Below are 25,608 nucleotides of genomic sequence, written 5' to 3' on the forward strand. Positions count from 1 at the left end.
GGGTTCCCTTTTCCTGTCTGCAGCATGCAGCACGGCCCAAAGAATCCCTCAGGGAGGCTCCAGGGGGCACAGGATGGGTCTGTCTTTGACCATTGCAGGCCTGCAGGCAGGCTAAAATAACTGCTAAATTACAGCCCTGCTCTTCTGAGCTTCAGGCAATTACAGGATGCCTGCTTGCTACCAGAACCCAGGCCAAGTTACTATATATTTGTTACTAGTTATCTATAAACTCATGTAGCTATAAACAGTGCTGATTGCTTGCAATTTGGAAACAGTACGCTGAGGCAACGCTTGGATAGATGGCCTGCCATGCATCTGTCTGTGGACTGGTATATGAGGGAGCAGCCCTGTACACTCTTCCCTGTAGCAAGCACTGTGTATAGGTATATATTTATTTATTATTAAATTTATATACCGCCCCATAGTCGAAGCTCTCTGGGCGGTTTACAAAAGTTAAAAACAGTGAACATTAAAAAGTATACAAAATTTAAAACCATCAAAAAATATAAAAACAGTATAAAACAGCATCCATTTAAACAACAGTTCTGGGGTCCATTAAAAAACAAACAAACTTAGCATATGTTGTTAAATGCTGTTAAATGCTTGGGAGAAGAGAAAGGTCTTGACCAGGCGCCAAAAAGAGAACAATGTTGGCGCCAGGTGAGCCTCATCGGGGAGATCATTCCGTAATTGGGGGGCCACCACAGAGAAGGCCCTCTCTCTTGTTGCCATCCTCCGAGCATCCCTCGGAGTAGGCACTCGGAGGAGGACCTTGGATGTTGAGCGCAGTGAGTGGGTAGGTTCATGTTGGGAGAGGCGTTCTGTCTGGTGTTGTGGTCCCAAGCCGTGTTTATGGCCCTGTTTATAGCAGGGGTGGCAAGTTGTGGCACTCCAGATTTTTTGGCCTGCAATTCCTATCAGCCCTAGCCAGTGTAGCCAATTTTGAGATATCATGGGAGTTGTAAGCTAAAGCATCTAGAAGGGTCAGAAGTTGCCCATCCCTGGGTCCTACTCCACTGTTCTAACCAAGGCGAGTATGGAAGTAATTGATTGCAATGCCATTCATCCTTAAAACTATCACAGAAGACTCTTCTAATGGTGGAATACAGGATAATGGTAAAGTACCCAACCAAGCAGAACGTTCAGCAGGATCCGTATGTTATGCAGACCGTTGGAATTTCAGCATTCGTTTTTTGAAAGCAAGTTTCTAGGCGTGACTGTGAAATATTTGAGAAACACAGACGGTACACATCTTCAAGTGTGTGTGTGTGTGTGCGTGTGCGTGTGCATGCATCCATCTTTTGTACCTTGCATAATTTTCTATCTTTCCTTTCATTGCCTCCACTAATGCTTCAATCTATACAATCTGTACATCTAGATGCAGGTATATATAGATGTATGTACAAATAAGAGACGTGGTTTTTCCCCTCCAGGGTGAGATGGACACACGTAAGTGCCTCTGAATGCAATGCCAATTTCCTCTTCCTCTTTTCCCCTCTTCCCATAATTCGGGAGGCTGTCCATTTTTATAGGAACCATCGAAGTTTATCCAATTAAATGTTAGTTTGGCACCATAGTTATTTATTTTAAACCTAATCAATTTATTTTTTTAAACTTGAAAGCTGCTTTGTGGGGGTGGATAGATCATTTATGTTTGCCAAAAGGCGCTGAGTGGACGTACATTCCCACAAGTTTTTTTAAAAAATTAAAACAAAGCAATGTCATAATTTGATGAGATACAGGAACATGGGAAGCTGCCTTGTATGAGGTTGAACTATTTCTCCATCTAGCCCCGAATTCTCTGTCCAGACTAGCAGTGGTTTTGGGGGGGCCTCAGGCAGGGTCTTTCTCTTCACCCAGCTACCCAATCCTTTTTTAAACTGGAGGCACCAGCTGGGGTCAAACCTGAGATCTTCTGCATGCAAACCTTGTGTGCCACCACGACTAAACTCTCCTAATCTAGTTACTACAAAACAATACTATTAGGGGAGTCTTCTTAAAGCAGCCTTCTCCTATTTGGTGCCTCACCCTGGTTTCCTTGCAGGGAAAAAGGCAGAATAGAAATATAATAAATAAATAAACCATCGTGCTTTCCTTTTGGGCGATGGTGGGCACTGAATTAAAATAAACAAGAACCTGCACTCCAGCCTCCCCCAACAAGGCACCCTCCAAATCAACACATTTGTAGTCTAACTCCCATCATCCTCAGCCAGCCATGGCTGGGGGTGATGGGAGCTGTAGTCTGACACATGGGGAGCGTGCCAGGTTGAGGAAGTCTTCCCCAAAACTTGTCACTTGGCCCGCCCAAAACGATCCTGCCGCCACCCTTATATATTTCCTTTGCAACCAGTTTCTAAACAAGTCTTGGCAGAATCAGTTGGCATCCTCAGAGGAGCTGCTTGCTGGCCACTTCCATCTGAATGCTGGACTGAATGGAGGGTAGCAAATCACAGCTGCGCGTACTGGAGGCCCTGACACAGCTCTGGTGGCCCAGAGCCCTGGGCAGAGATCCAGGCTGTTAATCCAGCCCTGCTGGGCAGGGCTTTAAAAACTCTGGGTTGCACAATCAGTTGTGCAGTGGGTTCTCTCTCTCTCTCTCTCTCTCTCTCTCTCTCTCTCTCTCTCTCTCTCTCTCTCTCTCTCTCTCTCTCTCTCACACACACACACACACACACACACACACACACACACACACACTTCCTGCTGTTCCTTATTCATCATCAGTGCCTTGTGGTTGGTCACTGCTATTTTTCTATCTGCCTCCCCCCCACCCCCCATCTCTCTGACATAATGAAGTCGCTAACAGTATGAGCTGTGTGTTAGGGAGCAAAGTGCCTGATTAAAATCTTGCCCCAACTGTGGACTTACTAGGTTGGTCATAGGCAAGCTATTGGGCATGCTGGCTGGGGATGGTGGGAGTTGCAGGCCAACACATCTGGAGGGCACTAGCTTCAGGAAATGTGGACCAGAGAGTCAGATTAGGACCAGAGAGTCCTGGCTTCAGATCCTTACTCAGCCATCATACTCACCAGGTTACCTTGGCCAGTTACTCACTCTCAGTTTACCTTATTTTACAGGGTTATTGTGGAGATAAAATTGGGGCAGGCAGTTAAAATGGAGTAGGGGCGTGTAATAGCTATATTAAATCAGCCTCTATTTTCCTACCCCTTCATCCCACCTCAACCTGCAACATGGGGATGCATACAACCATTGGGGCAGTTGGAAGGATGACTGGATTAATATACATGAAGTGTTTTGAACATTCTAAGGCACTACTCTAAAGCCATTTCTAAGCATTGTTATTAATCAGAAACCAAATTATATATATTTATATATAATCTATAGCTAATTTATATTGAAATTTGCATATTGATTACAGATATTGATCGCATAGATTGCTCCAGGAAACTTTACCCAGGAGTGGGATAAAAAATACTCTCTCTCTCTCTCTCTCTCTCTCTCTATATATATATATATACACACACACACACACACACACACACACACATCAGGTGTGTGGTAGGAGATATACATCAGTTGTGTGATAAGAGATATACTTGGGATGTAAAAAATATACTTTTTACATCCCAAGTGGTGCGAACAAGAAGGAGAGCTGTATCCTCCCTTTTCTCCTATGTTTACACCCCTGCGCTAGCGTCTCTACATTAAGGGGAAATTGCGTTGTTTACCTGTGGCTTTTGTGCTTCCTGCTTTTTGGCGCGATTGTTATGGGCTGCATTACATGGGCAGAGAGGGGCAACCACATGGTTTACATTGAATTGAAATGAATACTTCCCCTCTGTGTCAGTGCCACAGAAGATTCTGCTTTTTTCAGGATATTACCACTTTAAAAAAAGTTCTTTTCATGGCGGAGCTTCCACATCCTGGTCATTGATGATGTCATGTAAAAGATTCAAAAACTTTCATGAGTGGCCAATCCCAAGCATGCGATAAATGCACACACACACACCAAATATTGGAGCTAGGCTACAGGCAAAGTGTCTGTGCAAAGGAACACAGGGTCACATCTTCAGGTCCCCTCGCAGCACAATCTGACCCCCATCTCTCTACCCCCCCACCCCATTCTCTCTCATATCTTAGCCTGGCAGCCCTCATGATGGAACACTTTCTCCTGCTGATGCCACTGCTGGGACTGGTGAGCAGTGACCTTCCGTTTGTGCAGAGAGGCTTCTGGGACTTCTCCATGGACGACCCCAATGTCCAAGAAGAGGAAGAGGCTTCGGGGATGTTCCCTGTTTCGGGAGGGGCTGAGTCTGAGGAAACCGTTCCCTTCTACCCGGGCCTCTGTCCATTTGGCTGCCACTGCCACCTAAGGGTCGTGCAATGTTCTGACTTGGGTGAGTGTGTGTGGTGGGTGGGCTAGAGCAGCCGAACAAGACTGTGATCTAGGATTCATTCCGGAAGTCTTGGTTATGTGACTAGAGATTCAAAGTGCGGATAAGGTTAAGAGGGGCGGCAAAAAAGTTTTAAATATTCCCCTTAGGACTGTTGCTTAAGTGCGTGTGAGCTGACTTCACTTTGAAATGTTTAAGAAAATAAGGAGAGCCCTACTGGGTCAGACCAAACCCCTCTCTAGGCTAGCATCCTGTTTCTCACAGTGGCCAACCAGATGTACATTGATGGTGCTATATAAATAAATAAATAATAATAATAATAATAATGCCCATGAGAAGGCCACAAGTAGAACATGAAAGCCATAGCCCCCTCCTGCCGCTGTTGTCTGAGCTACTATAGCTTCCAAATCGCGTGAAGTACTGGTTCCCCTCTATTCAGCCCTGGTTAGGCTCATCTTGAGTATTGCGTCCAGTTCTGGGCTCCACAATTCAAGAAGGATGCAGACAAGCTGGAGCGTGTTCAGAGGAGGGCAACCAGGATGATCAGGGGTCTAGAAACAAAGCCCTATGAAGAGAGACTGAAAGAACTGGGCATGTTTAGCCTGGAGAAGAGAAGATTGAGGGGAGACATGATAGCACTCTTCAAATACTTAAAAGGTTGTCCCACAGAGGAGGGCCAGGATCTCTTCTCGATCCTCCCAGAGTGCAGGACACGGAATAATGGGCTCAAGTTACAGGAAGCCAGATTTCGGCTGGACATCAGGAAAAACTTCCTGACTGTTAGAGCAGTACAACAATGGAACCAGTTACCTAGAGAGGTTGTGGGCTCTCCCACACTAGAGGCATTCAAGAGGCAGCTGGGCAGCCATCTGTCAGGGATGCTTTAGTAGGGTGACCATATGAAAAGGGGGACAGGGATCCTGTATTTTTAACAGTTGTATTGAAAAGGGAATTACAGCAGGTGTCATTTGTATATATGGAGAACCTGGTGAAATTTCCTCTTCATCACACCAGTTATAGCTGCAGAAGCCCTGCCCTCTTTTAAATCTAGTCACTCTAGTATAGCTCCTACAGCTTTAACTGTTGCGATGAAGAGGGAATTCCACCAGGTTCTCCATATATACAAATGACACCTGCTGAAATTCCCTTTTCTATGCAACTGTTAACGATACAAGAGCCCTGTCCTCCTTTTCATATTGTCACCCTAGCTTTAGGGTGGATTCCTGCATTGAGCAGGGGGTTGGGCTTGATGGCCTTATAGGCCCCTTCCAACTCTACTATTCTATGACTATTGCGGACCAGAGGGAGTAAACGGCATGATGATATGCTGTTATGTGTAACATTCCTCTGACTTTTCTTTTTAATGCAGTCAGGTCAGATTGAAGTGTAGGGAGAAGGGAATGCCTAATGATAACCCTTTCTTCTCAAAAAAAACCCTCCCCCCCTATGGTGCTTTCACTCAGTAGAGAAAAAGATATGGAAGCTGCTTATTATTATTATTATTATTATTATTATTATTATTATTATTATTGGGAGAGAAATAGCAAGGCTAGAGGCTGGAAGGGGGGGCGGAAATAGCATGACAAAGGGGTAGAGTGGTGAGAAAGAGGGAAGTGAGAAGCTAGGAGGGGGGATAAATAGGGAAGTAAAGAGGTGCGGGAGAAGAATAGCAAGGGTAGAGGACGGGAGCTGAGAGAAACAGCACAATAAAAGCATGAGTGGGAGGAAGCAGCAAGGCTGGGGAGAGAGAGGAAGAAGAAGGTCAGGAGAGGGAATGAAGAGAAATAGCAAGGAAAGGGATTGGGTGGAGAGAAATAGCAAGGCTATGTATTTTCATATATTATATATATAGGCATTTTATATGCATTCGTTGCTATGGAGACATACAAATCCATGTACATATATTAAAAGGGGGGATTTTTTAAAAAAAGGTTTGCAAGTGCCTGTGGACATTGTGGCTGCCATTGGAGTATGAAAAAGAGGACCGGGCTCCTGTATCTCTAACAGCTGTATAGCAAAGGGATTTTCAGCAGGTGTCTTCCGCATGCTTGCAGCACCTTCTGAAATTCCTTCTTCATCATAGCAGGTAAAGCTGCAGGAGCCCTGCTCTTGACCAGCCACAAAAGAGGGCCCCAAATATTTGGAGGGCATCAGGATGCCAAACCCTGCTCTGCCTTGAGTAAATTCCCTGAGGCTCTAACACACCTGGGATTACGGGAGGGCCACAAGTTGCCCACCTTTATTCTACGGCCTGCTTCCTAATGCGATGTTATGGTGCTGGCCCAGCTCACTGCATTCGTTCATGGAAGTGTGGAAACTCATAGCATGGCAACATCACATTCCATGTCGTTTTGCTGTAGAACATCAGAAGAGCCCTGCTGGATCAGACCAAGGCTCCATCTAGTCCAGCACTCTGTCCACACAGTGGCCAACCAGCCATCAGCCAGGGATAAACAAGCAGGACATGGTGCAACAGCCCCCTCCCACCCATGTTCCCCAGCAACTGGTGCACACAGGCTTACTGCTTCGAATACTGCTGATAGCACACAACCCATCAGGGCTAGTAGCCATTGGTAGACTTCGCCTCCAGGAATTTATCCAACCCCCTTTTAAAGCCATCCAAATTGGTGGCCATCGCTACATCTTGTGGTAGTGAGTTCCATACTTTAACTATGCACTGTGTGAAGAAGTCCTTCCTTTTATTTGTCCTGAATCTCCCAACAATCAGCTTTATGGGATGACCCCATTGGGTTCTAGTATTTTGAGAGAGGGAGAAAAATGTCTGGAAAAAGGAGCAAAGAGAAGAGACACAGAGGGGTGTCAGCTACCTCCGTCCTCTTTAGCTATCTTATGTTTTGTATCCTACAGGCATGCGTTTACAGTACTCTATTCCCCTCTATCGGTGATTATGCCGAACAGCAGTTAGGAGGTCAAAAAATACCAGTGTTTTTTTCCCTTCTAATCAGCCTTTCGCTCAGATTTAGGATCCGTAAAAGAAATATAAACAGAAAGATCTTTTTAAACTGACTCACAGCTTGTAAAAAAAAAAGAGGCTTGAAAAAAAAGAGGCTTGAATATTGTTTGTCATCGTTCGAAAGGTGTTGGTTGATATTAGAAACCATAGCATAGCTACTTTGATGGTGGGTTAGGATGGCCAGGTGCAAAAGAGGACAGGGGGCTCCTGTACCTTTAATAGCATAGATTATCCTTCCCCAACGTGGTGCCCCTCCAGATGTGTTGGACTACAACTCCTAGCATGTTGGGAGTCGTAGTTCATCACATCTGGAGAGCAGCAGGTTGGGGAAAGCTGGTGTTGATTGTGGAAGAGGGGATTTCAGCAGCTGTGTTTTGCATGACAAGTTGCATCTGCTGAAGTTCCCTCTTCTGCAGAAGTGTTAAAGGTGCAGGACCCATCTGACATCTTTTGCATCTAGCCACTCTCAACCTTGCCAGCTCTTTTACAGCTGCCACGGTTTAACGCACCCAACTAACCAGCCCTAACCTGCCTCTCCATCCACCTACCTTTACTTGCTTTATCCAGGTCTCAAGGAAGTGCCTAAGGAGATCTCTCCGGACACCACGTTGCTAGATCTGCAGAACAACCAGATTACTGAGCTGCGCAAAGACGACTTTAAGGGGCTGCATCACTTATACGTACGTATCATGAAAACTGCTTCCCCTCAGCCTCTCTCTGCGGCCTCTCTTGTAAAAGACATAGGATAGCCAGCAGGCTTAGCTTTTAGTGAGGGTTCACCCACTAACCCTGCTTGTTCTGCCAGGGCTGAACCACCCTGGAATACATGAATTAAAAGATGTGTATGCCTCTGAGAATGCGTGCCCTTCACTAACTGAAACCTATTTCCCTCTCATACATCAGCAATTAGGAGGCAGGGTTTCCAGTTCAGACAATGTGGCTTCTTGAAAGGCCTTGAAGACCTGGTTTTCTTCTCTACCCAGTTCTTTTCAACTTGTTCATAAATGATCTAGAATTAGGAGTGAGCAGTGAAGTAGCCAAGTTTGTTGATGACACCACATTATTTAAGGTTGTTAAAACACAAAGGGATTGTGAAGAGCGCCAAAGGGATCTCTCCAAGCTGGGAGAGAGGACGTCCAAATGGCAGATCCGGTTCAATGTAAGCAAGTGTAAGGTGATGCCCGTTGGGGCAAAAAAACCCAACTTCAAGTATAATTGAGTGGGATCTCATCTGGCGGTGACCGAACAAGAAAGAGATCTTGGGATTGTGGTGGACAGCTCAGTGAAAATGTCAACCCAGTATGGAGAAGGCATTATAAGAAAAGGAATTGAGAATAAAGCTGCCAGTAAATCTATGGTGCGACCACACTTAGAACACTGTGTACAGTTCTGGTCTCCACACCTAAAAAAGATATTATAGAGCTGGAAAAGGTGCAGAAAAGGGGAACTAAAATTATTAAGGGGCTGGAGCATCTCCCCTATGAGGGAAGTTTAGAACAGCTGGGATTGTTTAGTTTGGAAAACAAGATAGAGGTGTACAAAATTATGCATGGTGTGGAGAATGTGGATTGAGAGACACTTTTCTCCCTCTCTCAAAATACTAGAACCCAAAGGTGTCATCCCATGAAGCTGATTGCTGGGAGATTCAGGAGAAATAAAAGGAAGGACTTCTTCACACAGCGCATAGTTAAATTATGGAATTCACTACCTCAAAATGTAGTGATGGCCACCAATTTCAATGGCTTTAAAAGGGGGTTGGATAAATTCCTGGAGGAGAAGGCTATCAATGGCTACTAGCCTTGATGGTTATATGCTACCTCCAATATCAGAGGCAGTAGTAAGCCTGTGTGCACCAGTTGCTGGGGAACATGGGTGGGAAGGTGCTGTTGCACCATCTCCTGCTTTGTTGTCCCTGGCCGATGGCTGGTTGGCCACTGTGTGAACAGAGTGCTGGACTAGATGGACCCTCAGTCTGATCCAGCATCAGGGCTCTTCTTATGCTCTTATGTGCCCTGCTGAGAGATCACCACATCCTCCACTCCCAAGAGTTCTGGACTTCAGCTCTCAGCATTCCTCACCATCGGCCATGCTGGCAGGGGCTTCTGGGAGCTGAAGTCCAAATCAACTGAAGATCTGCTGACCCCTGCCCTAAAGCACATTTTAAGTGTGAGAGCATTGCCTCCATCTCCATCTTCTTTTCCTCTTTCTGTGCATTTTTCACACTGGTGGGTCTCTTGTCTATAATCTTTCTGTTGAACATCCTCCACAGATCCTCCTGCATTTATCTCTTACTGCAAGATTGTAATAGTTAGGATCTCCCATCCCCTAAATCCGCTCTTAAAGATATACAGAGGTGCTTTATATTAAATCAAACTGTCTCCCCTGACTGGCAACAGTTCTCCAGGGTCACAAACAGAGATCTTTCCTAGGCCTGCTACCCAAGATCCTTTAACAGGAGATTAAAGGATGTGCCCCCTTCCCACTCATGTTCCCTTCCTTAGCACATCCTGTTATGGAATGGCAGAAAGCCTGTTTCTTTCACACTGCCCCACTTTTGGAAATTGGCACAGTTGCCTGGAGTGGATTATGGATTCCATCCCATTGCATTTATGTACACACCCATGTACCTTGCCCTCATATGGTCTCTTTCTGTGTCTGTGGATACAGGCCCTGGTGCTGGTGAACAATAAGATCTCCAAGATCCATCCAAAGGCTTTCAGCCCCCTGCACAAGCTGCAGAAACTCTACATCTCCAAGAATAACCTCGTGGAGATCCCTCCTAACCTTCCCAACTCCTTGGTTGAACTCCGCATCCATGAAAACAAAATCAAGAAGGTCTCCAAGGATGTTTTCAATGGGCTGAACAACATGAATTGCATTGGTGAGATATAAGCACTCTACCGGACTGATACCCACTCTGCTCTTCCTATAGCCTGCTCAGGATCATAGGATTGCAACAACCCAGAATTTGTTGTTGGCTTATGAATCCTGGCTTGTTTGGGAGTAGCAAACCAGGATCTCAGGTTTGGGCATTAACATGAGGGGGTATGCATTTCGGGTTTGTTTGCCTACTCACAGTGAATGGGCTGTATGCCCCAACATGCAGTTTACAGTAATCCAGGATAAACCAGGAATCCTGGCTTTATATTATGTGCAAACATATCCACTGTCACAATCCATCCAAATGTGAGTAGGCCATTAATTTCAACAAGAAAGTTAAGTGCACCCATATATATCTCCCACTGAAAGTGCTTAACTTTGTCTAGTAGTTTGCTTATAGTTCATTGGGATTTTTTGGGACATGTTTGTATTTTACAAGGTTCTAGAATGATAATCATATATTTATTTCTTACCTGCCTTGCCCTCTGGATCAAGGCGAGGAACAACATTAAATACAAAATAATACATAAAACTAGTGAAAAGAGCATATAAAACCAATACAATATTAAAATAAAAATCACAACATCTTAAAATACTTAGGTATAAAATTAATCTGAATACCACTCATGCATATTGGATTGTGTGTGTTTTTCAACTGGGTCATTGGGGATGTCATATCATAACTGGAAATGTCTGTTATCTCTTCTGTAGATAATTTGAAATGGGGTTTGGGATTAAAGTTGGGTCTGGTTCTGGGTCTGATAAGGCTGAATACTGTTGTTCTACGTGACACAGTTTCTCTCTTTGCAGAGATGGGTGGGAACCCTCTGGAGAACAGTGGATTTGAACCTGGTGCTTTTGATGGACTAAAACTGAACTACCTGAGGATCTCAGAAGCCAAGCTCACTGGTGTACCCAAAGGTAATGTAGATGACTTTCCCAACACCACCTTGTCATAGCAACTCTTGGCTTCGCCTGGTGATTGACGCCATCTTCCCGTACCCATTAACTCTGAGAATATTGCACACAGTCATGGCTTTTTTATAGTTTGATTTTGGATTACCATCTATCATTGTGTGTGAGAGAGTGCTTGTTGCACCTTCCCGTTTGGTCAATGCACAAGAGCTTGCTGTCAAGGTGGAAAGGAAGGGAGAAGCTGATTCCAAAGTAATGTGAACATCTGGACTCTGAGAGGCTCATGGAAGACTGGTCAGCATGGAAAAGTAAGCTGTGACCAGAGCAGGCCTGGGAATAGTTGGCATCATGGCCTGGTTCTCTAGGAGCAATAGGGTTCACCAGTGGAAGACTTATGACATCATGTCCTGCTGCCAAGGTCAGCGATGGACAGACTTCCAGCTTGCAGGATCAACTTTGGGTTTTTTTTTTACTAGAATCCACCAACAGGCGCCAGGTGAAAAATACTGCCATAGGAGGGTGGACATGCACTAAAAACTAAGGAACAGGGTGCCTCAGAACACATGCTCAGCCTGGGAATTTGTGCATGCTCCCAGAAGCAAGCTGACAAGTTCTTTCACACAAAAATCCACCTCTGGTTTACCCCCAAGTGTTCTTTTCCAGCAACCTAATTGGCGGGAAGCTTTTTTGTTGTTAGACAAATGGGAGTCAGAAACCTTTGCTAATCTATTGGAAATCTCTCAGAGATTATTATTATTATTATTATTATTATTATTATTATTATTTATATAGCACCATCAATGTACATGGTGCTGTACAGAGTAAAACAGTAAATAATTTACCTTCTGCTTACCCCCTGGCTGAGATTATCTCAGCCTTGGCCAATACCAGCATCAGAGGGGTCCCAATGAGTGACATGGTGGTTATACTCCAGTCTGACAGTGCAGTTCACTGGCTGCCAAGATTGGTGTGACAGCTGGCGGTGATCCATTTGTGCCTCTTAGAAGCAAGTCACTCCCACAACACACAAGATCTGCTCAAGATTCCAGTATTAGCCACCACTAGGAACAGGTCCTTTTCTTTAGGAACCCCGAAATTAATGGAACTCCCATCTGGCAGAAATCCATACAGCCTCCTCGCTGCTTTCTGCAAACTAATAAAAACAGGGTTTCAGTTAGCCTTTCAGAATTAAGCACTGCTGTGTGTGTGTTTTATTTTGATTGCTGTACTGTTTCTCTCTCTCTCTCTCTCTCTCTCTGTGTATTACATTATTGCTTTTATTGTTATTTTGAATGTTGTAAAGCACTTTGGACTTTTGGTGAAAAGTAGTATAGAAATAATTATATTTTCTTGCACCCCTTCTGCTACCAGATCTGCCTGAAACACTAAATGAGCTACATCTGGACCACAACAAGATCCAGGCAATTGAATTAGAGGATCTGATACGCTACTCCAAAGTCTACAGGTAGTATGAATTGTAAAATAACTCTACTGCCAGGACTGTGCATTTGAGTGAGGGCTGGCGTCAAGGGTAAGCATGGTTGGGCACCAGACGAGGGTCCATTCCCCATCAGGGGCCCACTGACAAGAGCCTCCTGGACTCCCTCCTCCTTTTCCCCATTGCAAACTCCTTGTGGACCTGCCTCTCACTCTGGCCCAGACAATGGGGGTGTGAAGGAAGGAGATGCAGTCGATGTCCTGGCTTCCTTGTTCCCTGGCTCTCGGCTTGTTTCAGTGACCAGCCGCTAGTCAAGCGTTCCTCTAAATAGTTTTATTGCTTTAGGGTGTTATGGTCAATTACCCGGCCATAAATCTCTGGCCAAGAATGCGGGAGTGAGCTGCTGCTGTTTTAAGAACAGCCCAGTCTTTTACACAGAGTCCAAGAGTTCTTAGCCAGAGGCACGTTCTGCAGCGTAAGCCTACCGGTCCGGGTCGAAGCACCAAAACAGAGGGTGTGGGCGTCAAGGAGCCAGGAGTAAGCGAAGGTCCAGTCCAGTCCTAAATCAATAGCCGAGACAGTCGTCCAGAGTCCCAGGGATACACGTTCAAGTGGAGTCAATCAAGCCGGTCCAGGTCACAGTCACAAGGCAAGGCGTCAGGGTACAGTAGCAACCGGAAGAACGAAAGGTGTTTGCTACACCAGACCAGCGGTCAGGTTCTCCCTTTTCAAACCCTGCCAGCATGACCCCACCCAGATCCCAGCTGTGCCTCATTCCTCCACCTTCTGACCCAACCCCCTCCTACAGTTCAGCATCTTTTCCCTGCCTGTTCTGCAGGCGCATACTTCGCCTCACCACCTGCATTTGTTCTGCCCTTCTCCTTCGTCTCCTTTCGCGGGGGCTGGGTGGTCGAACCACCTCCGTCTCTGACTCAGCCTCAGGAGCGACAGGCAGAGGAAGCAACTGACTGGCCCGTGGCTCCTCCACGGGACCTGCATTCTCCTCCATGGAATGACTCCCTACCGACTGCGCACTGGTCTCTGGTCCGGCTGTGGGGGAGGAAACACCCTCTACTTCTTGTAAGTTTGCCTCCTCCTCATCTGAGGAGGCTTCCTCGGGTGCAACTCTAACAGCTTGCCATGCAAGCAAACAGTGCCAATGATGAGAGAGAGGAGGAGGAGCAAAAGCAGCTGGTGAGAATGGCAGTGAGAAAGTAGGTTCACTGAAGGAGGGGGTCCATTGATTCTGACCCCTCATTGTGAGTTTTGATTCTTTCCCCTGGAGACCTGGAGACAGAGAAGAGGGAGAAGATTAAAGCTCTTCCGGAAGTTGTGTTCAACCCCTGAGACCCGGGAACCCTAAAGTAGGGTGACCATATGGAAAGGAGGACAGGGCTCTTGTATCTTTAACAGTTGCATAGAAAAGGGAATTTCAGCAGGTGTCATTTGTATGCCTGTAGCACCTGGTGAAATTCCCTCTTCATCTCAACAGTTAAAGCTGCAGAAGCCCTGCCCTCTTGACGAGAAACAAAACAGGGCAGGGCTCCTGCAGCCTTAACGGTAGTGATGAAGAGAGAATTTCACCAGGTGCTACATGCATACTAATGACACCTGCTGAAATTCCCTTTTTAAGGCAACTGTTAAAGTTACAGGAGCCCTGTCCTCCTTTCCATATGGTCACCCTACCTAAATGAAAGCCTCCCTGGCAAAGGGGTTGGCTTCTTCACAAGTCTGCTCACAGGAAAACTTTCTAGTCCAGTTCTCTTTTCAGAAAGCTAGACAAGCTTCCATTATCTATTCATGATGAAGTGGTACCAGCCATTACGTGTCTTAGTGCTTTCCCAACAGCTAACAAGTTATCGTGGCCAGCTGGGGCCTATGTGAGATGTGAGTGCCATGTGTGTGAGGGAGAGGCACTGCTGTGTAATCTAGGAAAAGGGAAATTCCTGCAAGAGTGGGGTTTGCTTCCTCACCTCTCTCTCTCTCACACACACACACACACACACACCCCTCTTCAGAACTAAATAGCCTCCAACTGCATTGGGACTAACTGCCTATATTTTCACTATACTATTCCTTGTTACCACCATGTACAGCCATGTCTGGGATACAACCCATCCCTCATTTCCAGCATATATAAGTTTTTAAATCTATGTTATTTGGAGCATAACTTCCACATTTTGACATTTTTATTGTAGTAAAACACATCCCATGTTTTCTGTACAGGTTGTACTAAGATTATATGTTCAAAATTTCTGAAATTATTATACTGTTTCAGAGCTAGGTTTGTACAGAACTCTTTGTGTGTGTGAGAGGGGGGGAATGCAGATCGGTGTTTAGTATCTAAATGCAAAATAAAAAATGTAATAAGATAACACTTTTCCAAATTTTGGGGATGTCTGTAGCTATTTGCCAGTCATTGCCATGAGCGTCATCATTTGCTTCTTACCTTCACTAGGGGATGCTATTCGCTCATTTAATGTGCACAACAAGGGTAGTTTCATTTGCCAAATTATGGAGAGCAGCCTTGAAAGAAACCCAAAGGCACAGAGGCCTGCACTGCACAGTTTAAAAAGTGGGAGGAAACTCCCACAGTTTAAAAGGTGCCAAATATTCTTTTGTTAGAATTTTCTTTTTGTTAGATATAGTCCTCATGACTTCTTAACTGGGGCCATAGCTAGACTTAAGGTTTATCCCTGGCTCGTCCAGAGGTCAAACCTGTTCATCTAGGTGACACACAAGGGATCCAGTGCTGAGGCAGGGGTGAACCCTGGATGATCCCAGGATAAACCTTAGGTCTAGCTGTGGCCTGAGAACCCTAACCCTCAAGCCACACCTGCCAATATCTTGCAGATGAAAACAGACACATTTCTGTATCACACCTCTTATTCCAGCCTTGCAAAGAAGTCTACAAAAGTTAGTGACTTGAAAAAGCTTTTACCAACTTGCTAAGAGACTGATAGCAGCTTACGATTCCATGCTGGCTGCCGAGGAATGAAATCCCCCTCATCTGTGGCTAGCACAGAAATACAGCCTGCTACCTCTTAGCAGGCTAGTAAAAAAACAAAGAAACCCTGCCTTCTACCAAGCAGTCTTATGGAGGAAAGAGCGAGTGGTCCATACACCCTTTTCCTGACCGCACCCCCTCAAACCCGAAATTCCACTCTTATTCCCAAATCAGAGGTTTTGCTTCTGAAGCTGAAATAGGGACAAAACAGTTATAGTGCTTCATAAGGGAATAATACAAGAAAATGGGAACCGTTTGAGCCTTTGCCAAACGGGTTTGAAAGTGGTTTAAATCTGTAGCAGAACATGCCCTCAATACCAGGTATAAACTTTATCCATCAATTCCTGAATACAGACTTCAGCCACTAGAGGGAGAAAGAGTCACATTTGTTAGCCCGCAGGACTTTCCAATGTAAGGTTATTCTAATTCCTTTTTTCCTTGAAGCATTTTGATTTGGAAACTGTCAGCGAGAGAGAACCTGCTCCCCCTCCCACTCCCAATTGCCTATTCCTGTAGTTAGTCACCCACATTGTTAAAAAATAAATAAAAAAACCCACCCAGTTCCTTGCTAAAAAAAAAAAAAAAAATGGAATTACCCAACTTTGACTCCTACGTATTGGCTCCTGTTCTGAATCCCTGGGCCAAACAGGGCATGATGCAGGAGGAATCCATGAATAGGACCTCCCAGGGTTTTAAAAAAAATGTTAAAAGCAACTGAGGGTTTGGATTGGGGCTGCAATGCTGCAGAAAGAGGGGTTTAACACTCCCCCCTGTTTCCCCAGTTAAATCACCACTGAGAGATGCTCTTTGCCCTGCAAGGCAAAACATATGAGTACCACAAGAGACCTGTATATTTTGCCCCATGGGGCAAACAGCAGCTTCAGGGATAAGGACATAAGAAAAGCCCTGCTGGATCCGACCGAGGGTCTAGTCCAGCGCTCTGTTCATACAGTGGCCAACCAGCTGTCGATCAGGGACCCACAAGCAGGACATGGTGCAGCAGTACCCACCCACCCATGTTTCCCAGCAACTAATATATACAGGCTTACTGCCTCTGATACCGGAGGTTGCACTTAACCATCAGGATTAGTAGCCCTTGACAGCCTCCTCCTCCAGGAATTTATCCAACCCCCTTTTAAAGCAATCCAAATTGGTGGCCATCACCACCAATTCAAGGATGGGTCAATTGACCCAGAAAAAAAGATCATGTTTCTTGCTCCAGTACTCGAATCTCTATCTTCCCCACCCCAATGCTCTCCAGATATGTTTGGACTACAAACTCCCATCATCCCCAGCCATGGTAATGGCAGTGCTAGTCCAATACATCTGAAGGATGCCAGGTTGGAGAAGCCTGCCCTATCTTAAAAAGGCCTAGCTTATCTGGTTGTGCTTTTATATTGTATCATGTTTTTATACTGTTTGTTTTATACTTTTAATGGTTTTAACTTTTGTGAAACGCCCAGGGAGCTTCAGCTATTGGGTGGTATAAAAATGCAATAAATAAATAATAATAATAAAAAAAATCCTCTCACCTAGCTACCAAAATCATCCCCACACACAGGCACATACACTTAGCCCTGCATTTATTAAAAGCACAGGAAATTGTACCCACATTCCTCACATGTCATACCTAGTTTGCTCTCAGCCTTTGGAATCTAACATTTTGCTCCAACTGAAGGGTTTAAACACTGTTGCCAAGTCATGCCCAGGAAAGCCTGGGATTCTGCTCTTGTTTGAAAACTGGCCCCTTGTCACAAATTGCCTGTTAGGTGGAAACCTAACACGGCCAGAGAACGAGGAGAAAACAGCGCGTTAACACAATCGTGTCAAGAGTGACGGAGCATTCTGAGGTGGCACAGTTACAGGGAGGACTGTACCACTTGCTGGTCCCTCTAAAAACACACGCATGCTTGAATGTGCTCCTAGTTAGGTTCTTTTTAGCGTTGCCACCCAGGCACCAGAATTGGAGACCTTTACATCTCCCAGGGAGACCAACTCCAGGGAGACCAACTCACCCTGTTCCCCCACTGGTTTCGTGATCCATCCCTGTCCCACACTTGCCAGGGCAATGCACCTGGGGACTTGCTTGCCAGGTGTATGTACATTTGTATATTCTTTATTGCAGTCAACATGCCAGAGTTGGAAACAAAAAAACGCTAACCTTGATGACAGAACATAGCATAAAACCGAGACAGCCTCATCCCAAATGCACCGTTTTGCCAGAGTAATTGACCTAAACTATCTCCCCCAATATGAAGTCACTACCTGCTTCCTCTTTTTTGCATTGGCCACAGCCAGCGATACCATTGCAATATTTGATATAAATTGGGCTGGCCTGCCTGATCATGCGGCTAGTAAAGGAGCAATCCAGCATAGACGTAACAAAACGAGAGGACACGTTCCAAGAGATTCCACCTCCTGATCGTCACACAGACATGCCCTTTGAGGCAAGGACCACCATCATATTCCCCCTCTCCCAAGCATTTGAGAGAAGGGGCTCGTCTACATGAGTGCTTAACCCCGGGGTAGCTTTGGAGTGGCAGCAGGTGATCTACATGACTCAGCCACCACTCTAAAGGGATCCAGGGGGCAAGGCCCCAAAGCTCCATGCTAAAAAAGTCGGGTACCTACCCTGACTTTGTTAGCTTGGAGCCAGGCTCTGTGCCTCTGCGGAGCCTTTTAAAGAAAAATATATATAAAAAGTGGGGGTTGGAAGGGGGCGGACAGGGAGCTCCGGGCTCCACACATTTTAAAGAAATGGCATGGGTGGGTGGGAGGTGAGGACGGGGCAGCTGGGAGTCAGCCCTTGCTGCTGGGACAAGCACTGGGGGTGGGGGGAACGGGATAGCTGGCTCTGCCTGAGCTGGCTCTGGCTGCCCCGTTCCGCCCCTCTCCTTGTTTTTGCCAGCAGCGGCAGCAGCAACTCCAAATTGGCGCTCCTTGCCATGCAGATGCTGGGAAGGAGTGCCAATTTGGGGGGCTGGGCCCTTGGGGCGCAGACCCAAGGCCATCAAGACGGGGGCAGGGAGACACAGTAAATCAGGTCACGATGAAGACCCAATGATATTTAACAATGTACACATTGCTCAAATAGACAGCTAACTGGTAAAAGGTGAAGGAATGGGGTGGTTGACCTGAGGGAACAGGTGGGAGGATGTCTGTCTCATCTCTTGCTTTGGGAGGCGACTGAAAGGTCTGCGCCCAGCATCCTGCTGCAAGGGGAAACCTCTAGCGCCAACTGGGTGGCTAAGCCTTGATCTCCATGACCAAAACAATAAATCTTGTGCTTGACCTTTCATATTGGATCCATGTTGCTGTTTGATACACCCTCACCTGATAACAGCTCCAAAAAGCAAACGGGAAAGGCCTGATGCAGAAAGACAGTGCAGATAGGCAGTAAGCTTCTTATATACACCAGTTGCTGGGGAACATGGGCGGGCGGGTGCTGTTGCACCGTGTCCTGCTTGTGGGTTTGCTGTGGGAAGCTGGTTAGCCACTGTGTTCACAGAGTGCTGGACTAGATGGACGCTTGGTCTGATCCAGCAGTTGAGAGCGATGGCCTTAGCCTCCTGTCAGGGCTACCATATTCCAAATCCAGAATTGGATGGGGCTTCCCAACCTCGTGTCATTACCGGCCAGAGGCAGAAGATTCTGTTTGGTTGTTTAGGCAGGAAAAGTAGGCCAGGCGCTTGGAATTCATACAAGGCCTGGACCAACTGGAGGCTTCATGCTGACTGCCAATCACAGAGGCCAATGTCACACAGCCATATTCCCTTTTGTGCCTCAGGAGGACATTGAGGCCTGGACGCACACAGCCCAAAGTTAGGCCTTTGGTGGCTGAATCAGGCCACCAAAGGCCTAACTAGTCCAGCGTTCTGTTCACGCAGTGGCCAACCAGCTGCCTGTGGGAAGCCCACACAAGTAGGCCATGTTCCTCAGCAACTGGTATAGAGAGAGGCACACTGCCTTTGATACTGGAGGTAATATATAATAGGTCCTAGCCTCTGAGCCTCAGATACACAATTTTTTTGGTTGAACCAAGTACTGGAGACCCTCATGCCTCCGTCGTAATTCTTCAGTCGTCCAGCCTGCATGCTCCTTTTTGCCCTCATGATTTGTATTTTGAGAATAATTTTGGCCTTCCACTTTTGTAATGCAGAGCTTACAGGTTGGCGGCACACTAAGTCCCAGTTTTCTTTTCACCTCCCTCTCCTCCCCATAGGCTGGGTCTGGGACACAACAACATCCGGATGATTGAGAATGGCAGTCTGGCTTTCCTGCCCATCCTACGCGAATTACATTTGGATAACAACAAGCTGTCCCGGGTCCCTCCAGGATTACCTAACCTCAAGTTTCTGCAGGTACCAGGGTTTTTGGGGGGGTGGGTTATAAATAAAGAAATAATGGGGTTCTTCACGCAACATGCTAATCAACACTTAGTGTTTGAGTGTGGTTTGTTTTGAATCATAGGTTATTTGTTGAACTGTGGATTAGTGTTTTGTCTGAACGCAGCACGTTTTCCGGGATTATTGTGTTGCTTGAATGCAGCCAGGGTTAACCAAGCAGTGTGGCTAGTTAACCACCTTGAACAAGCTGCAAACCATGGATTCTCAAGGTGGCTTGTTCAAGAAAAATAAGCTACACTGCATGGTTAACAAGCCACCCCGGCTGCATCAGACAACACGCTAACCCACGGTTCAACATACACTTCAAAGCAAGCCAGACTCAATCACTGAGTTTGGGTTGGCGTGTTGTGCGAATGTTGCAGAGCTGAACAAATCTAGGGGGGGACTGTTTTGCACAAGGTAGTCATTGTGACTTTGTTTTGACACAGCTGGATCCTGGGCTAATAGAGTTCATTCCAGTCGGATAGTCCTTGTGGCAGCACAAGAGACTCTGGGGTGGGTTCTATATTTCCATGCCTTGCCCTCCTCCATCCTCCTCCGCTTCTCCCGACATGTGATTTCTGGGCCAAATTGCCCAAGCACCCACCCCACTCCATAACCTGGACCTGGCCCGTTTTACTGCAACTCAAAGGCCACTATTTTGCAACATATTAGACTGAATTCTTCAATTTCACCATGATTCATGAAGGGAATATACATATCTACTTGCAATAATGATTACACTGTTTAAATATAATAATCATGCTAATAATATTTTTATTATTCCAAATGTATACCCTTCTCCATAGCCAAAAAAGACTCTAGTAGTGGCATACAAAAGTCATTTAAAATGTTCCACATCGTGTAAAAATCAGATGAGAGCTATCATACATCTGCTTACCTGGGAGTAAATCTGATTAAACTCAGTCGGGCTTACTTCTGAGCAGACATCTATAGGACTGTGTTGTAAAACAACTATATATATTTATTGGGCACAGAATTCATTTTCTTGAAACTTTCTGCTTTCCTTGATTTGCGCAGCCCCACCCTCAAATTTCAACCTCTTGGTTTTGTGAAAATAGGCTGATTGAGCAAATATGTGGCCCAGCCTGATGAAATCTCAAAAGCTTGTTTGAAAACAAATTAGCTAACACTGAAAGAGGAGAATTTCCCATTTGAAGACAGTAGGGTGAGATTCTCCATTCCCTGTGCTTTGTGTTATTATTATTATTATTATTATTATTTATTTATATAGCACCATCAATGTACATGTGGGTGTTCTGATCAGTTTCAATTTCATTTTGGTTCTCTAAGAATGTAATTGGCTATTAAGGTAAATAGTTCTAAATCTTAACTTTGGGTCACTAACCAAGTATTTTAGTACATAGCTCAGTTCCTTTGCAAACTAATTGGCAAAATGTTTTTTGCTCCAGGCAAAAATTATTTCTCATCTGCTGTGTGAGAGGCAAGGATCTATACATCCTCAGAAATCTTCTCCAGCAACTCCTGTGCCTTCCAAGATATTATCAGACATTGCTCATGCTCTTTTAAGCATGTGGCGCAGAGTGGTAAGCAGCAGTTACTGCAGCCGAAACTCTCCCCACAGCCTGAGTTCGATCCCAGCGGAAGCTGGTTCTCAGGCAGCCGGCTCAGGTCGACTCAGCCTTCCATCCTTCCGAGGTCGGTAAAGTGAGTACTCAGCTAGCTGGGGGAAAGGTAACTGCGACTGGGGAAGGCAATGGCAAACCACCCCACTACAAAGTCTGCCAAGAAAATGTCAGCGAAAGCAGGCGTCCCTCTAGGAGTTAGCAATGACTCAAGTGCTTGCACGAGAGGTTCCTTTCCTTTCCTTCACAACAATAAGAGCTAGAAACTTGTTTTTAAAAAACAAAACAAAACCAAAGCCGAGATTCTCAGGAAGTTGAATACTGGGGTCAGTTACAAGTTCTTCATCTTTTTTTCATGCCTACACAACTTCAGCATATACGCAGACCTGAGCTTACCTTAAGAACCCTTGCAGGACCTGAATTGTTATGTCACAGGAGAGCTCTTTTCAAGGCCTCAGCTGCTTTGTGAGTGGATGAAAGCAAATTCAGTTGATATTCCACCTCTAACCAAGCCTGACTTTCCCCCCCTAACAGGTCGTGTACCTTCACTCCAACAACATCACTCATGTCGGCGTTAATGACTTCTGTCCTGTTGGCTTTGGGGTGAAGCGTGCCTCGTACCATGGCATCAGCCTCTTTGCCAACCCTGTACCCTACTGGGAGGTCCAACCAGCTACCTTCCGCTGCGCCACTGACCGCCTGGCTATCCAGTTCGGCAACTACAAAAAATAAAAATAAAAAATGACGAGGGTGACGGGGGAGGGTGGGGGAGGGTGGGGGGTACAAAGGAAAGCCAATGGGGAAACTGGAGGGGGAGGGTGGGAGGTGAGTAAGGGAATGGGAAGCCAGGATCATTCCGGGGAGGCGGGAATCAGTGGGGAGTAACAGTCAGGGATTGTTAAAGAGAGCAGGCAGAGAGGGCCATCCGGGAAAGAGAAAGGGAAGGAAAAGAAGAACTACGCAGAGCAACAGCACAGAAGGGAATAGGCCCAGCTCTTGCCATTTGACCAGCTTTATACTGGCCCTCAGAAGCCCCTGCGTTTGGAATGTGATAGGCCCACAAGCACTGGCTTTGCCCTTCCTATGGGTGGGGTAACAACTGCTGCCCTGTGTGGGAGCTACACTTTCTGTTTGCATGAGGGGCCCCCCAGCTGAGCATCATCTCCAGTGTTTTGGCTCTCTCTTGGCGTGAGGGAGGCCCAGACAGCCTGCACCACCTTCCATCTGCCCAGGCCCTGCATCAACAGAGGGGGTGCCACAGAGACTCCTGTAGTGGCACAGGGAGGACTCTGAGGTGGTCTCACTTCAGAGTCTCTATTCCCCTCTACCTGTCTCCAGCTGTTTCTCCACTTACCCTGAGAGCTGAGGGTCTCTCCCAGGCCATGTTCCTCAAGCCCCCACACCCACACCCAAATGCTGGAGCTGATTTTGCTTAATTGCATTCATGATTCAACCCCTATTAGGTTTGTCAGGTTCCCCAAGGCTCAGACCCTGAGACTCTGAGTGTGAAACCTAGTGTTAATGGGTCGTGCTTGTGGCAGATCAGGGATGGTGCCTAGCAGTGCCTGCTGGAGGCAGAACATGCTGTTTGGTGGGTCAGTGGGAGAGCTTGGCTATGCCTGCTGCCTCAGGGATGGTGTCTGAAGGACGTTGGGTATGGAGCAAGTAGAAGGAGCTTTAAAACCAAGTGAGGAAAAATAATCCCCCCCCTCCCGATTCTGTCCATTTCCTTGGAGATCCAGAGAAGGAAGTTTAAACCGTGAAAGTTCAGATTAGCTCTGAGAGCCTTTCTACATCAGGCTTTTATTGAGTGTGCATGATTGCTCGCTCAGGGTAATTTGCGGGTCCTTTACACAATGTTGTCAACCTCCAGGGCCTCTCCCGCTCTTTGCAACCATTTCCTCAGCTTTTTTTTAGGCTGAGGAAAGTGTGGTGTTATTTGGAAATGGCAGCATGAGATTCTCGCGTAATTCCGCAATTCCGCTATACCACATCGCCACCTAGTGGTTGTTTTAATGAAACATATAGAAAGGCAGAGAAAGAAAAACTCTGAGAATAAAAATACGTGTAAAAGAGCCGATCTTAATCCTGGAAAGAATCTGGAAATAGAAGTCTCGGTAAAATTGCAGGTTAAAAGCATCATGTAGAAAAGCCCTGAGACATCGCAAATACAACCCTGGTTGAAGGCACAAATCCCAATAATCATTATACCCTAACTAAGGACTGGAGAAGGAAGGAAATGAATATAGGATGTGTGGGCAAGGTGTAGCCTTCCAGATGTTGTTGGACTGCAACTTTCATCATAGCCAGTGGTGAGGGATGATGGAAGTTTCAGTTCATCAACATCTGGAGAGCCACATGTTCCCCATGCCTGATGTAGGAGATCCTCTGACACCCCTGGGGAAAGATGGACCATTGCCACAAACCCCGGCTAAAACAGTTTGTATATTTATATAAATATATATATTAGAATGAATGTTCTTAGAAGAATGAGGTTAGACTTTAAGGCAAGATCCAACCCCCTTCAGAGCAGGAGGGAAAGGGAATCATATATATATAAATATATACATATTAATATTAAAGGGGTAGGCCCCACCAATGAAGGATCCTATGTCACAGCTAACATTTTTGCACGGCTTCTTAGATCTGTTTGACCCAGCAAAAATTACACCTGTGTACAAGGCCAGTTTACACTTAGTTGGGCTGCAGAAGAATAATTTGGGAAACGGAAACTCACATTTTTCTTCACTTCCTTAACCCCCCCCCCACTTTCTGTAGTCCAGAAATGCATGGCGGAATCCTGTCTTTCTTTAAAGGAACCCTATTTTGGTTCCACTTGCTTCCCACATGCTATGCACAGCCACTTAGTAGCCATTTACCCAGCACCTGGCAATCTCTGGGGCTTCATCTCTGGGGCATTATCGTTAACTGAGCAGCACCGCAGTGCCTTAGATCTCAATGTGTTGGTATTTCTTAAAACTGCTAGCAGGTGGAGCTATAACATTACTTAACCATTCAGTTCAAGACCTGGTCAAAGGGGGATTCCACAAAAAGGGGGTGCAGTTGCCCAGATATAGAGCAATGACTGATTCAAGCCCTTTGTGTTCATATATCTAACAGAATTGTTTGCATTTCATGGTGACCTATTTGGGGCAATAAGCAGTTGTAATGGATAACGGTACCTATTTTCTGCAAAATCTTGTGGCTGAAACCTTTCATTGTGAATTCGACTTTTAAGTCTTTGGCTCTTTATATGGATGTAGGGAACATCTTCATAAGTTTGTCTTTGCTCTCTCTCTTTTAAATCTCTCTTTGGTTTAAAAATGTTCTCTTAAACCATGTGCAATATTAACTTCTGTAAAGGTGTCCAATAAAGTTAGTGATAATTGCCGAATTGGGTCATTTTGTGTGGGTGGATAGAGGGAACACCAGGCAGACTGAAGGCCACTTGGCACACTACCTTCTTTAGTAGGTGCAAACCTAAGAATTATTTATTTTTTAAACTGCCTAAAAATGTCAAGTGACAAATAGGTGGCTGAAAACATGTACATGTACACTTGTGAAAGATTGCTTAGGATTGGTTGTGGCTCCTTGTTAAGTGTAAATGGGTGGGTTGCTGTGTAATGTGTGAAACAGAGCTTTGGGCCACGCATAACTGATTAAGATGTTCATTGTGTGCACACTGCACAACATATTTTTTATCACATACCAAGTAGCCGCAAGCATCTATTCTACTGCATGTACACATTGCAGGGAGTTCCAGCTAACCTGGGCTTCCTGGTGTACTTAGAAATATGTGGTTAAAAACCCTACACACATTTCTGCTTCACATGCCACTATCCCTTCAATTCTTCCCCTGAGAACTCTTGGAAAAAGTGCAGAAAAGGGCAACTAGAATGATGAAGAGTCTGGAGCATCTCCCCTATGAGGGAAGGTTACATCAACTGGGATTGTTTAGTTTGGAAAAAAAGAGGCTAAGGGGAGACATGACAGAGGTGTACAAAATTATGCATGGTGCGGAGAATTTGGATAGGGAGACATTTTTCT

General features: G+C 45.7%; 1 protein-coding gene across 2 annotated transcripts in view; it reads left to right on the forward strand.

Moving 5' to 3' along the window:
• The window catches only part of BGN (biglycan), a 45,620-nt gene extending 23,306 nt beyond the window's left edge, over positions 1 to 22,314 (forward strand). For both annotated transcript variants that reach the window (XM_063119384.1, XM_063119383.1), the window contains 7 exons: positions 4,102 to 4,358; positions 7,897 to 8,009; positions 9,997 to 10,210; positions 11,020 to 11,130; positions 12,496 to 12,589; positions 19,792 to 19,930; positions 22,096 to 22,314. In XM_063119384.1, the coding sequence (XP_062975454.1) occupies positions 4,115 to 4,358; positions 7,897 to 8,009; positions 9,997 to 10,210; positions 11,020 to 11,130; positions 12,496 to 12,589; positions 19,792 to 19,930; positions 22,096 to 22,293 (1,113 nt within the window). In that variant the 5' untranslated portion in view covers positions 4,102 to 4,114 and the 3' untranslated portion in view covers positions 22,294 to 22,314. The remainder of the gene's footprint in view (positions 1 to 4,101; positions 4,359 to 7,896; positions 8,010 to 9,996; positions 10,211 to 11,019; positions 11,131 to 12,495; positions 12,590 to 19,791; positions 19,931 to 22,095) is intronic.
• Positions 22,315 to 25,608: the final 3,294 nt, after the last annotated feature.

Source organism: Elgaria multicarinata, chromosome 3, assembly GCF_023053635.1.
Source record: "Elgaria multicarinata webbii isolate HBS135686 ecotype San Diego chromosome 3, rElgMul1.1.pri, whole genome shotgun sequence".
In the NCBI taxonomy this organism is placed as follows: Eukaryota; Metazoa; Chordata; class Lepidosauria; order Squamata; family Anguidae; genus Elgaria; species Elgaria multicarinata.